This window comes from Phyllostomus discolor, chromosome 15 (genome assembly GCF_004126475.2).
Source record: "Phyllostomus discolor isolate MPI-MPIP mPhyDis1 chromosome 15, mPhyDis1.pri.v3, whole genome shotgun sequence".
Taxonomy (NCBI): domain Eukaryota; kingdom Metazoa; phylum Chordata; class Mammalia; order Chiroptera; family Phyllostomidae; genus Phyllostomus; species Phyllostomus discolor.
Window position 1 is genome coordinate 11,566,564 of NC_040917.2, and position 13,432 is coordinate 11,579,995.

General features: G+C 44.5%; 1 protein-coding gene across 3 annotated transcripts in view; it reads right to left on the reverse strand.

Moving 5' to 3' along the window:
• Positions 1–13,432, reverse strand: part of PLD5 (phospholipase D family member 5) — a 217,899-nt gene that overhangs the window by 127,171 nt on the left and 77,296 nt on the right. For 2 of the 3 annotated variants that reach the window (XM_028531292.2, XM_036016210.1), the window contains exon 2: positions 3,003–3,139. In XM_028531292.2, the coding sequence (XP_028387093.1) occupies positions 3,003–3,139 (137 nt within the window). Of the gene's footprint in view, positions 1–2,995; positions 3,140–13,432 lie in introns of those variants that run through there. The other variant, XM_036016211.1, reaches the window with a different exon arrangement.

Here is a 13,432-nt window from a genome sequence, read left to right on the forward strand (position 1 = left end):
CAAGCCACAGCACATATGCAATCTAAACTGGCAGAATAAGCCATTCTCTCTCTTTTTTTTTAATCACTTTGAGAAAGAAACATTGATGCGCCGCTCCGCCCATCTGTGCATTCATTGGTTGATTCCAGCATGTGCTCTGACTGGGGACAGAACCCGCAACCTTGGCTTATCCAGATGACACTCTAACCAACCGAGCCACTCGGTCAGGGCCAAATAAGCCTTTCTTAATTCTCCAGTGAGGCTCCAGAGCCCACCGAGATGTAATTCCCTAGTTGAAACGAGAGATTTACATTTCACCCCCTTAAGTAGTCAAGGGCCATGGAGGCGTATATTTAAAGGGACTGAATCAGCAATGACAAACGCCCTGGGAAATGGTGAAAAGTACACAGAAATTCAGTACAAAGAAACAAAAGAATAGGTCAAAGTCATTTAGTGAGTCAGAAGATCTTGTTTCTGAGCATAACAACTGAGCTTTTAACCCAAAGCACTTTGGAGGATAAGTTTAGAGCAGTTTTCATTTTATAGATTCCCGTGGAAATTATGATCACTGAGGGCATCATTATTCTACTACCAGTGCAGTATTACAGCAGCAGAGTAATAAAAGACAGAAGAATTATAAATAGGATATTTTCTATAGGGAGATACATTTTTTTTAGAAAGACATAGAAAAGTGAGCGGTGTGACTTGGAGTAGCAGAGATGAGAAGAATTAAATAATATATGTAGGAAAGAGTGTACCGAGGGTGGAGAACTTGGGAAGACACAGTCAAAACAGTGAGAAACTGCTGACAGAGTTGATATTCTTTCAACTCTCCGGAGTGAGAAGAGGTAGGAAGGTAAAGGGAGTTTAATTACACAGTAAGAGGATCTCAGCAAAGAGCTGAGCAGGCAGCCCCCTTTGCGATAGCGATGCCCAAGGAGAAAAGCATGAAGAGACAACGGTGGGAGCTACGGAAAAGGCAACTGGAGGCTGAGCAGCCAGTGCTCTCACTACCGCCACCTAGAGGTCTGTTAGGCAGGCACAAAAGAAGGTGGGAGAGAGTCCCGGACGGACGTGGGAACAGCAGGTTGTCTATAATGACAGGGGAGTGGCTGATGTATGAAAATGCCATCCAATTAAAATGAGAAGGATGGAGACAAGATGGCGGGACAATGGACCGGGTCCCACCAGAGGTCGGAAGCGGATTGGGGTACCAGGACTCGCAGCTGCCCAACAAGCAGAAGGTCCAAGGGACATACGTACAGAACGTGCCTATTACATGGCTGAGGACGTAGAACAGAAGCAGAGGACGCGGGAGAAGAGGCTGTAGAAAACCGGAAGACCTGGAGGGGCTGCAGATTCTAGAAAAGACAGCCGGGTGTAGGGGTGGCACCCAGTAGCCAGGCCGTGACTCCAACCGCCCAGGGGAGTGGTTGGTCATTGACGAATACATTCTGGAAGGAGGGGCAAGCTGTGTTGAGTCATCAGCTGAGTGGCTGATTAGGATGGAAGAATGAACCAGACCCAAGTTCCAATCATATGAATTCAAAGTCAAAATTAGATTCAATTATAGCTTCCCCCAAGTGAAAGAGACGTAATTCTAAGGTTCCCTTTTGTTGTTGTTGTTGGAAACTACCTCCTACAGGTGGCAATGTGTGTTAAAAGGTACGGGGTGTTTTGTCTTAAGGCAGTTGTTACAGTTTGGCCTTTATAAAGTTGCTTTCTAGGTGCTGGGGTTTGCCCTTCAAAGGGCCCAGCAGTCTTCATTATAGGGTGAGGCGAGGGAGGGGCAGCCAGTCCAATGAGGAGTCCCTGGCCCCTCGTCCACAGAGAGTTCGGAGCTTTCAGCGAGAGGTGGTGAATGATCGCTGTTGTTCTATTGCCTTCCTTGTGCTCCCGATACACTTTTTCTCCCAAATTCAGTCTGGGAAGTAAATGCACTTAGAAACACCTTTGGAACATGAAGGAATACATCTAAAATGTATACTGATGTCTCTCCTGCATCCTTTGTTCTGTATATAATGCAGTTGCCTGGTAACCAGACTCTTAATACGTCGTGGGCTAAAAAGAAAACAAACTTCCATTGCCCTTTTCAGACATTTTTTTTTGTGCCATTCAACCCTCAAAGCAAAATACCCAGGATAAAAACTCACATCCACCTTGCCAGGTGGTTGATTTTAAGCTAGAAAGGAGGACATTTAGATTAATGTTTCTTCCCACGAAGGGAAATTACAATTAAAATGCATTAGAAGCACTGATTCATAATAACTGTGGTGATTTTGTGGGCTGACTTCAGTTTCGCAGCAGCACGCATGTAAAAATAGACCTCTTATCTCGCTGTCCCTCTCTCGGAACTTTGCTACACCCTCCCGGTGACCAGCATCCTCCTCCTCCTCTCGGGGATGAGTAGGAGGAGGAGACCGATGGGGTAAAGTCATGCTGTGATGGCTTTGCCATCCCCAGGAACAACCCCAGGGAGGCACTGTTTAATGTGACTGCAGAAACATTGTTCAGAAACATAAAGGCAAAGCCACCGTCATTTCTAGATGGATAAACTGTGCCCCACGTTGGGTCAGACGGAGCAGGCCCGTGCGTCCTCAGAGACACGTTCATCTATTTAACCCCTCATTTCAAGTTGGTGTTTTTCAAACTGCCATTTGATGGAACAACTACCACGGTGTCCTCTGTCCCTCTGGGGCCCTCGTGTTTAGCCATCCCCCAAAGAGGCCAAATCCTCACACACAGAATCCTCCAGAAATGCAGACTTGTACAAAATACCATTCTGTCCACCACCCCTCTGCACAGAATCTGCCCAAATTGCAAAGGGAGTTGAATCTCTACTCATTTTTAGTTCCCCGATCTCAAAATGAGAGGGTCAGCGGACCCAGAATCAGGCCTCTGCTTAAAGCCCAAGGCGAGTTCGGATGAACACGTGTGGTTAGGGTGCTTCCTCTCCCCAGCCCAGGGCCCTCTGGCTTTCTTGCCCACCCCCTAAAAGAGAATTTTTGTTTGTTACCTCTTACCGACATTTATTTTGACAATTCTTTTCGGACAGCCCGTCCTCGTCCTCCCCCATGATGTCCACGGCTGAAAATATCAACGCGACGAGAATGGCGAAGCAGCAGACCAGGGCGAAGATCACGATGCACTTCTGTTGGGACTGCGGGGGGGACAGGAGATGAAGAAAGAAACAGTCAGAGAAGCAGCTTCCGCTGAGGAAACTCGAGATTCGGTAGCTTTTTCTTGATTCCATGCGCACCCGCTGGGAAAGAGTTCCCGTGCTCACAGCCAGAGAAGGGCGGCTCTCTGGGTGAGCACGCCCGAGACCTTCGCTCTTATTCCTCAACACTGACTTCACACCCCACTATGTTACAGCCTGTTCGACAATTCACCCGCTGTATCAAGACTTCCAGATGAGTTTGCTTTTCTTCTTTCTCCTCAAAAGCGGTCAAGTTCACTCCATGACCCATTACTGCAAGTTAACAATGAAACACAGCGGCTCAGTAATATTTTCCAGCCCCTGTTTCGACCGTCACCTTCCAAACTCTAGGTTATCAACCTCCTTTCCCAAAGACTCAGGTGAAAGCCCATGACCAGCCATGTGTACAGCTGTTTCCACATGCTGCTTTGTGCCCTGGCCGGGTGGCTCAGTGGGTTGGAGCATTGTCCCGTGCGCCAAAACATTGCAGGTTCGATCCTAGGTCAGGGAGTATACAGGAGGCAACGTATCAGTGTTTCTCTCTCTTCCCCTTTCCCTCTCTCTCCAAAATCAATAAAAGCATACCCTTGGGGGAGGATAAAGTAAAAAATAAAAAAAAGAACACTGCTTCGTGGAGCCGAGCGGAGTACAAGAACATCTGTATACGGCACCGCCCTGAGTCGGAGGTCAGCCGCCTCCTGCAGGGAGACAGCAGGTGGCTGTGCTCTTGGGCTGAAGGCGAGTAGAGCCGAGTCGCTGTGTGGCTGTTCATAAATCTTCCCCTGGCTTAGCCATTCACAGAGCTTGCTCTTCAAGCCTTCACACCTTCCTAGCAGATCTGTTTATCACTCCCTCAGAAGCAGAGTCAACTACTTCACCAACTCCGGAGCCACAAAATAAGTTATTAGAAAATGGTCAAACCAGGAAGAGAAAAAGAATAAGCATTGATTCTTTAAAAATTGAACTTATTGATGCCCTGGCTGGCGTAGCTCAGTGGAATGAGTGTGGGCTGAGAACCAAAGTGTCACAGGTTCGATTCCCAGTCAGGGTACATGCCTGGGTTGCAGGCCATGGCCCCCAGCAACTGCACATTGATGTTTCTCTCTCTCTCTCTCTCTCTCTCTCTCCCCCTCCCTTTCCTCTCTGAAAATAAATAAATAAAATCTAAAAAAAATTGAACTTACTGGGATGACATTGGTAAACAAAATCACATAGGTTTCAGGGGTACAACTCTGTAACACATCATCCATACATTGCATTGTGTATTCCCCGCCCCAAGTCACATCTCCTTCCGTCCCCATTTGTCCCCTATCCTCTCCTACCTCCCCCACCCCCCTTTCCCTCCGGTAACCACCATGCTCTTGTCTGTCTATGAGGTTTCTATTTATGTACTTATTTTTGCTTAACCCCTTACAACAAAAAGATTTTAACAAGAGAAAGCCCAGTAACTGACAAACACTGCTGACTTTGGACTTGACTCATTTTTCCTCCCTACCCTGGTCTCTCCCTCCATAGTCCAACGCCTTCCTCTTGGCCCTGGCCCACTCTCACCTCACTCCTGGGACTTCACACTTCAGAACTTTCCTTCCACGTTCCCAGAAGTCCACACGTGCTGATTATAGATGGCACTCTTTGCTTCTCCTGCCCGGCTCAGTGTGCCACAGCTGTACACCTACCTTCGCCCACCCCTGGATTGTAAGGGAGTACATGAGGCTACTGGGAGATTTTTCACTTCCACTGAGTATGCCCGTAAGCCCCTGGGAGTAATGAGAGCTTTTTTTCTGCCTTTGGAGTATTTCCCTGGAAAGGCTTGCTCTTTTCAACAACGCTGCATGGTCACTGTCATCGGTACAGGTTAGGGGATTAACAAGATGAGTCATCTGCCAGGGACTGGCATCTGGCGAGTGGTAGAACTTGAATGCAAACTCACTGAACTACAACCGGGCAGCAATGTCCGCAGTTAACATTTCAAGGGCCCCGATGACCCTCCTTCATCCTAAATGCCCTTCCTGGAAACTTCTCTCTCTTTCTTCGCTTTGTCCTAGCACACCAGCGTCCCAGATCAGCCTACACATTTCTGCATCCAAGTTCTAAATTGCTCATTAATACCCAGCTAACTGTTGAACAATCTTGATGTCTACTAATCATTTCCAAACTTTATCACATCTGTATTCAAAATACCTTGGGAACCATGCCCTGGGAAATCTTTTAAATCAATTCATCCATAACATGTTTCAGAGATTTCAATCAGGACCTTTGTGAAAATCTACTTTCATCATCGTGTTCAGGGCCTGCTCTGGAGAAGGAGGTACATCCCATAGCTCTATGATTTCGCTTTATTTCTCAACACAATTATGTGCTATTATTACCTTGTGATATGACTCAAGTGCTTGCTCATGTGCAAAGGGCTACCTTCATTGTTGAACTTCAGATACGTCTGAACTGAAGAATAAGCATTTCTCTGGAGGTTACAGTACAACAAAATCCTCCTCCAGCCAAAACTCATGGCAACAGATAATGGCACAAAAAGACTGAGAAAAAGAACTAAATAGAATGAGACAGAGAAAGTTTTGTCTGCTACCAAAGGTGTCAAACAATCAGATCGGATGTCCTTGGGGATTCTGAAGAGGAGATGAAAAGTACATTTTTTCCTGTGCTGTACAATTGTTTTTAAATGTACCCTGGATTTACTTTAATCAGATATGGTAGGTTAACAAAGTGCAAATTGCCTTGAAAGAAAAGTTTATTACTTAAGAGTTCCCAAGAAGAGGAGAGGGTGTGCTGCACCACAGAAGGCCTCATGGGGGCGCACCAGAGTCCGTCAGCAGAGACAGCCTGGGCCCCAGGCTTTGCTGCGGTTTCCATGGGAAGGCACAGACGAGGCCGAGTAGGCAACTGTGAGCAAGGTCAAGACTGGATTGCATGAATAATTTTGGTGGGTTCCGACTTATAGGGATGGTCACCAGGTGTCTGGTAACTTTAGGGCAGGAGAAAGGTGGCTTGGTGTGTGAAAATAAGATAAAGGAGGTGGCTGGGGGTTTGGACTTTGGATGGACTGGTTTCCATACGTAAGGCTTACGCATAAGGAAGCTGTTTGCTATCTCCAGAAATTAGCCAGCCCTGGGAGGGATGGTCTCTCCAGAATCGGCAAGGCCCCTAATATGTTACAGCATCATCAGATCCAGAAAAAAGAAAACACCATAATACACACTACAGTGCAATAGCCTATCTACCAATCTTAACTCAGAAACAGTAAAAACCAAAAGAGAATCTGGAAGCTAATTAATTCCAGTGAACCCACACTCCCATTGTTTGCAGCCTGTGAACCCACCTCCTGCTAAGGATACTATATCTTAATAAGCCAAATCTGTGTTATATTGACATTAAAAAAATCACACTGGGGTTAGAATCCAATTGGCATAGAATGATGTAATTCTCTATGCCATTCTTCTGATGAAATGGCCAAGAGAGAGGTGTGATATTTATTAAATGAGATTATATGTATATTATATATTATTATTTATTATTATAATATATATTATATAATCTCATTTAATAACAGAACATTGTATGTTATATCTATTTGTACCATCGAGTGATATACTCATCAATAAAAGGCAAGATTTTCCATAATGATATGATATTGAAAAGTACTTAAATGAAAGGCTCATCTTAAGACATTCAAACTATTAGTCTCTTTTTGGACAGTGGAAAAAGACTGGCTTGCTGAAGCTACAGAAAGGGTCACTAATAGGTAGGAACTTCCCCACAGCCAGGGTCCGGTGGAAGCTTCCAGCAGTGGAAGCCAGGGCTTTTAATGACATTATCTCTCATTTCATAACAAGCACGGAGGCCCTTAAATAAGAACTTGTCTCAGCAGAAAGAAACAATAAAATTATAAACAAAATCTCATTTGGGTATACTTCAGTTCTCCAAGCCAAAAATGAATTAAGTCACACGTAATGGGATATCTGACATAGATATATTTTGGCATGGAGGGTTTGCATTTGCCTGACTGCCTAATGATGAAAATGCAGGGTCGAACAAAAATTAATTCGTGAACCAATATTTGTTCAGAGCCGATCTCAACACTATCCTGGACCCTGGAGATTTAGCAGCAAAGAAGACAGACATGGCTTCTCCCTTGGAGCCTCCCTTCCAATCGGAGAGGCATAAACGGGTAGACAGGTAAGTAAGCAACGTAACGTCCAATGTTGAAAAATGCCATGTAGACAATGAGTAGGCTGACATGCTGGTGACTGTTGGTGGTAGTTAAGTGAGGCCTCCTTGAAGAAGAGATATTTGATTTTCTTTATTTTTAAAATATTTTATTAATTTTTTTCTAGAAAGAGGGAAATAGGGGAAGAAAGAGAGACAGAAAAACATTGATGTGAGAGAGAAACATCAATAGGTTGCCTCCCGTATGACCAGGGACCTGGCCTGCAACCCAGTACGTGTCCTGACCGGGAACCGAACCTGCTACCTTAGGTTTGCAACATGACGCCCAACCCACTGAGCCACACCAGTCAGAGCAAAGAAGGGATATTTCATCCGAGAACTGAAGCTGCGAACCCAGTGAAGTCAGAGGGCAAGAGCGGAATCAGGGGGAACAGTTAGGAGGCCATCTATTCACCACATCAGTCGACAAACGACTTAAGAAGAGAAAAACAAGTGAAATAATTCAAACCCTGTTTTGGAGTTAGAGCTGGAGAAGTGACTCTCAGGTTGGTGGAGTGGGTGGGGTGAGCGGGAAAAGGAGGAATGGCGGGTGGCTCTCAGGGTTTGACCTCAGCAGCCGATGGTGGGGACGTTCACGGAGGTAAGAAAACACAAGGACGGAAGGTTCGCAGTGAGGTGCAAGTTACCAAGCGCTATGCTTCGGAATGTTAATGGGAGATTCCTGGTCATACACAAAGGCTCATGCCCAGTAAACAGCTGACTCTATGAACCTGAGCACAGGGATGGGGTCCGTACTGAAGATGCACAGACTGACATCATTACCGGCACTGACAGTGCCATTTCATGTCACCGGGACTAAAAGACACGGCCAAAGAAAAGAATAAAGATCAAAATGAAAAGACAGGCAGAGGCCAAGCCCTGAAGCACTGTACCACTGGGACAGGGAGAGCAGGACGAGTCGGCGAGGGAAAGGTACAGGGGAGCAGGGGGACGGGAATGGGGTCAGACTGTGGTGCCTGCCAGGGGAGCCCGCACAGAGAGCTTCAGGGAGGAGGGGACATTTGAGCATGTCAAGAGCTGCTGACATGCCTGTAAGTTGAGAGAGAAGTCCCGTGGAAATCACCGGTAGACCTGGATAAAAACACTTCTGTTGTCATGGAAAGAATGGTTGGAGGAAAATGAAAAGTGAATGAATGAATGAATGAACATCTTTAAGGCGACACGGAGACCTAGTTATCTGGCGACACCTTCCCAATGGAAAATATAAAATGGCTAATAAAATATTGATTAACTGATTACATGCAGGTGCCCCTATATTAAAAACTGATATAATTCATCCACAGGAAAATAGGATCTTTAATTATATGCGCTTCATCAGAATAAATGTTGACATTTATTAATTCCATTCAAATAGATGTTACATCTCTTCCATTAAATGTCTTCAAGGACTGGTGTGTTTTTAGCAAAAGAGTCACAGGAAAAATCATTTCTCTTAGGTGTGAAGTGGTAGCTCTCCAGGCAGAAGTAGCTCCTTCAGAGAGGCTTGGGTTTCCAGGGAAACCAGTGTGAGTTGTCCACCAGGCTTCTGGTCCAGGGTTTTTCTTTCTCTCCCTCGGCACAGGACTGCTGAAGCTGACTCAGCAATTCTCCCTCTTCCTGCCAGGCCACGTCTTCCATGTTGGATTTTCTTCTGTCACTTCTTAGCATGCTCGTCTCAATTTTTCCCCTCACTGATGCTGTTTCTTTTTGAACTTTCAGGACTTTCATATCTTTAAGAAGTTGTTCCACGCCCTGATCTTTCATGTCTTTTTACCCCCCTCCTTGTTTTTGCTTATTTCTCCCCTCAGCTTTTCCTTTTTGAGGGCATTCCCTTTGGACCAAGTTTATTTTTTATGCATTTCTTTCTGCCTTTATGTTCTGTTTATTTTTTCTTTACTGCTCCAGAAGCTTCTGCCTCTCCTTTTGTTCAATTATATCTTTGAATGGAAACTGTCGATTTTCATACGCACAAACCCTGCTAATTACTTTCCTCTTAGTTCTAGCATTTTGGGCACCATTAGGAGGGCAAACTCTCGCCAAGACTAGAAAATCCAGTACCGCTTCTTCCATCCTTTTTTATGGACGAGTAGTATTCCATTGTGTGTAGGTACCACGTCTTTATCCAATCATCTGTTGAAAGACACGTAGGATGTTTCCAAGTCTTGGCCATTGTGAATAGCACTTGAAGAGGAGGCTACATTCAAAAGTGGTTAGAAGTGAACTCTACATGTTGTCTGCAATGTATTTTCAAATGTGTTCAGTTAAACTAATGTGTCATCACTGAAAGACATGGCCACACCAATTTCTTACTCTGAGAATCGATACCTGAAGGGAGAAAAGTACGCATTTACCTGACTTTCCAGGAAGGACAGTTATCGTCACAGTAGATGTAGCAGACCTTAACAATTATTGAAGGTAGGCGGTGAATACGAGTGAAAATGTACCATTTTGGAAACATTTCATAATTTTTTTAATTTAAAATTTTAATTTGATTTTTTCAATGACAGTTGCCATCCAATAGTATTTTGTTAGTTTCAGGTGTACAGTGTAGAGGTTAGACATTCACACAGTTTACAAGGGGATCCCCCCTTAGTCTAGTGCCCACCTGGCACCGTGCGTAGTTATCACAGTACCACTCACTGTGTTCCCTGTGCTGTACTTGACGTCCCCGTGGCTGTTTCATAACTGCCAACGTGTACTCCTCACTCCCTTCACGGTTTTCACCTAGTCTCTCAACCCCCCTCCCATCTGGCAACCATGAAGTTTATTTTCTGTGCCTTAGAGTCTGTTTTGGTTTTGTTTGTTTGTTTTATAGATCCCACAGAGAAGTGAAACCACGTGGTATTTGTCTTTCTCTGTCTGGCTTATTCCACTTAGCATAATACCCCCTAGGTCCATCCACGTTTTTGCAAATGATAAGATTTCATTTTTTTTAATGGTCAAGTAATATTTCCTTGTATGTAAAAAATAAAAGACCAGCCCTGGCTGGCGTAGCTCAGTGGATTGAGCGTGGGCTGTGAACCACAGTGTCCCAGGTTCGATTCCCAGCCAGGGTACATGCCTGGGTTGCAGGCCATGGCCCCCAGCAACCGCACATTGATGTTTCTTTCTCTCTCCCTCCCTCTCTCTCTCTCTCTCTCTCTCTCTCTCTTCTCTCCCTCCCTCCCTCCCTTCCCTCTCTAAAAATAAATAAATAAAATCTTTAAAAAAATAATAAAAAAAGACCTAATTAACCAGAGATGCACGCACAGACACATGGACAAAAGGGCCTACGTACTGAATACCATAGGCTCACGCTGTACGTGAGCTGAAAGCAGAGCAGATACAACTCAGGGTATCAGAGGTGATGCTGTCCTGCTAGTAACTCCACCGAAGGTGTAATCACAGCAGCGGATGAAGGACACGGAGCGCAAGCGACGACAATGAAAAGTCATCGAGGAGCCAGGGTGTTGGGGGAGTCCTTCGCGTCGATGTGGGAGGGTTAACGACACGAGTCTTCGAGAAGAGGAAAGTCTGCCAAACGGCAAGCCACTTTTCAATCTGTAGCCACTTTCCATTAGTAGTAACTAATGGCCTCCCCTCGTAAGTTAATGAATACTTTTGAATGCAGGAAAATACAATTATTCTCAAATTTTAAATTCTTGGCCTTGGCATACACATTCCTTGGAGGCCCATTTTCTAATTAATAAAAGGAGCATTTGCATTTTAATGTACAGCTTATAATTGCTTGCACTCTCAACATGCTGTAATTACCCATGCCAACAGCTTTCATAAACCGGGTCATCAGTATAATGTCTGCCTGTCTCTTCCAAAGGACCCTGTTTAGATGGTATTTATGATATTAGTGTGATAATATGTAGCATCTAAAACAATGTCTAATACAATTCCAAAAAAGTAATGACTATCTCACTGTGCTAGAATTTATAAATCCCTCAAACACCCTTAGAGGGGAAAAAAAATCTGTTTAAGATTTTCAGAGCAGCATGCAAGCAGCAGACTGAGAAATAGATATGCCACTCTGACTTTTTACACCCTTCCTTTTTTTAAAAAAAAAAGATTTTATTTATTTATTTATTTTTAGAGAGGGAAGGGAGAGAGAGAGAGAGAAACATCAATGTGCGGTTGCTGGGGGTCATGGCCTGCAACCTAGGCATGTGCCCCGACCGGGTATCGAACCCGCGATGCCTAGTTCGCAGCCCACGCTCAATCCACTGAGCTACGCCAGCCAGGGCTACACCCTTCCTTTTTAATAATATAAAATGACACAAGACTCCAGCCAAACTGGTTTGAATAATAGACATCCATTCCAGCTCTCTCCCCATAGAGGCCAGAGTCACGTTTCACAGGAGATGAAGATAAACAGGGGCCCCCTAACACCCATCAGCACCCCTTTCACAGCTCCATGGATTTATGGGAACCGAATAACCCAGAATGTCAGCTACCCTTCTATTTTATGAGCTCAGAGAGCCACAATCCTATCTGCAGCACAAGTTTGGTGTTCGTCAGAACGCTCTTAGACTCTGCTCCATACCATTGCTAGAATGTTTAAAAGGTTTGATGCAGTTCACTAGGAAAAATAAGACAAATTATTAATTAAAGTTCCTGCTGAGAGTAACCTGCCCAGATAACACAATAGGCCCTGGCCAACTAACAAAAATCCTTATAGTGGGGATACTTAAGTTGCAGTTAGAGAGAAATGAGGAGAGATACGCTAAAAAAACTATCTCTTTCCTTGTTCTCTGCTTGAACTGTTTAACACTCGCTCTCATCTTAGGTCCAATCCTTATATCCCCTTCCCTCTGTTGGCAAATAAAAAAATATATGTATACTTCGAAAACATTTCCATGATCAAAATCCCGCAAAGCATCGATTATTTGATGCCAAGATCAAAATGGGTTTGGTGTAGTTGTTTATTCCAATTACTGAGAGGTTGAAAATAATGAGATGCTGTGTTCGCAGCTGAGGGAGGAAGTAACAGATTAGAAGTATCTGATTCCACGTGGGCGTCATCACAGTGAAATATCAAAAGGCTCTACCTTTCAAGGTGCCATCCGCCACCACCAGATCAGTCCCCAGTCAGACCAGCCAGAATTATCCCCGACTTAGCCTGGGGGTAAGGCTGTGTTCTTCCGAACAACAAGCAATCCTCAGCGTTTTATGTAGAAGACTCAGAGAAATGGCAGGAAAATGGGACAGTGCCCCGGACGAGGACCAAAGGATTAGGTGTCTATGGTGGTTAAAAGTTACGGCTCTGGCTGTGTGTATTTGTGCCTGATTATAGGAGTCACTTCAGAGAAAAAAGGGCTTGGCAGTAGATTTTTTTAACAGTTCAGTACCGTACCGGGGTTTGCTGTAATAAAGCGGTCATTATTTCAGTATTGCAACAATGCAGTAAGGTAACAGAAATGGGAACGGAAAAACAAGTGGGGAATTTTAGAAATTGATTTTGAAAAATAAGATGTGGGAGATGTTAAATTGGGGGCACGATAAAGGGAAAGTATTGTTTAGGGAGGCAGTTTGGGTTACGAGAGCAGGCTAGACATCAAGAAGCGAATTGTATTCTTTTAACCCCATGAGTGAAGTTAACCAATAACCAAGAAGAAATCTGACCAAAAAAAAAAAAAGGTTTCCATAGGGTTTCCCAGAACCTACTCCACATTTGGTTGTTCTAGAAATCAGACGTGTACCTTACAAAAATGGAATATTAATGAGAATAAAGCAAATGGTAATCAGAGGCAGAGCACGCAATGAAAGAAGAAAGATTCCAGAGTTTTGACTGCAACTTTTAAGTCTTGTTATGCTGGCTGTGTGATCTTGAGCTTAGGCACCTGACTCTAAGATCCATGTTCCTCACCTCCGAAATGGGGGGTCATGACGCCTACCTCTCATGATTACAAGGAGGAGAAACACATGGGAAACCCCTTTTCCTGCAAACTTCCAGTACAGCATAAATCCAGGTTATTAAAATGCAAGGCCCTTTAGAGATCTTCCAATTTTTGGAGGCCTGGCATGTGACAGAAAGGTCACAGGGAAAAC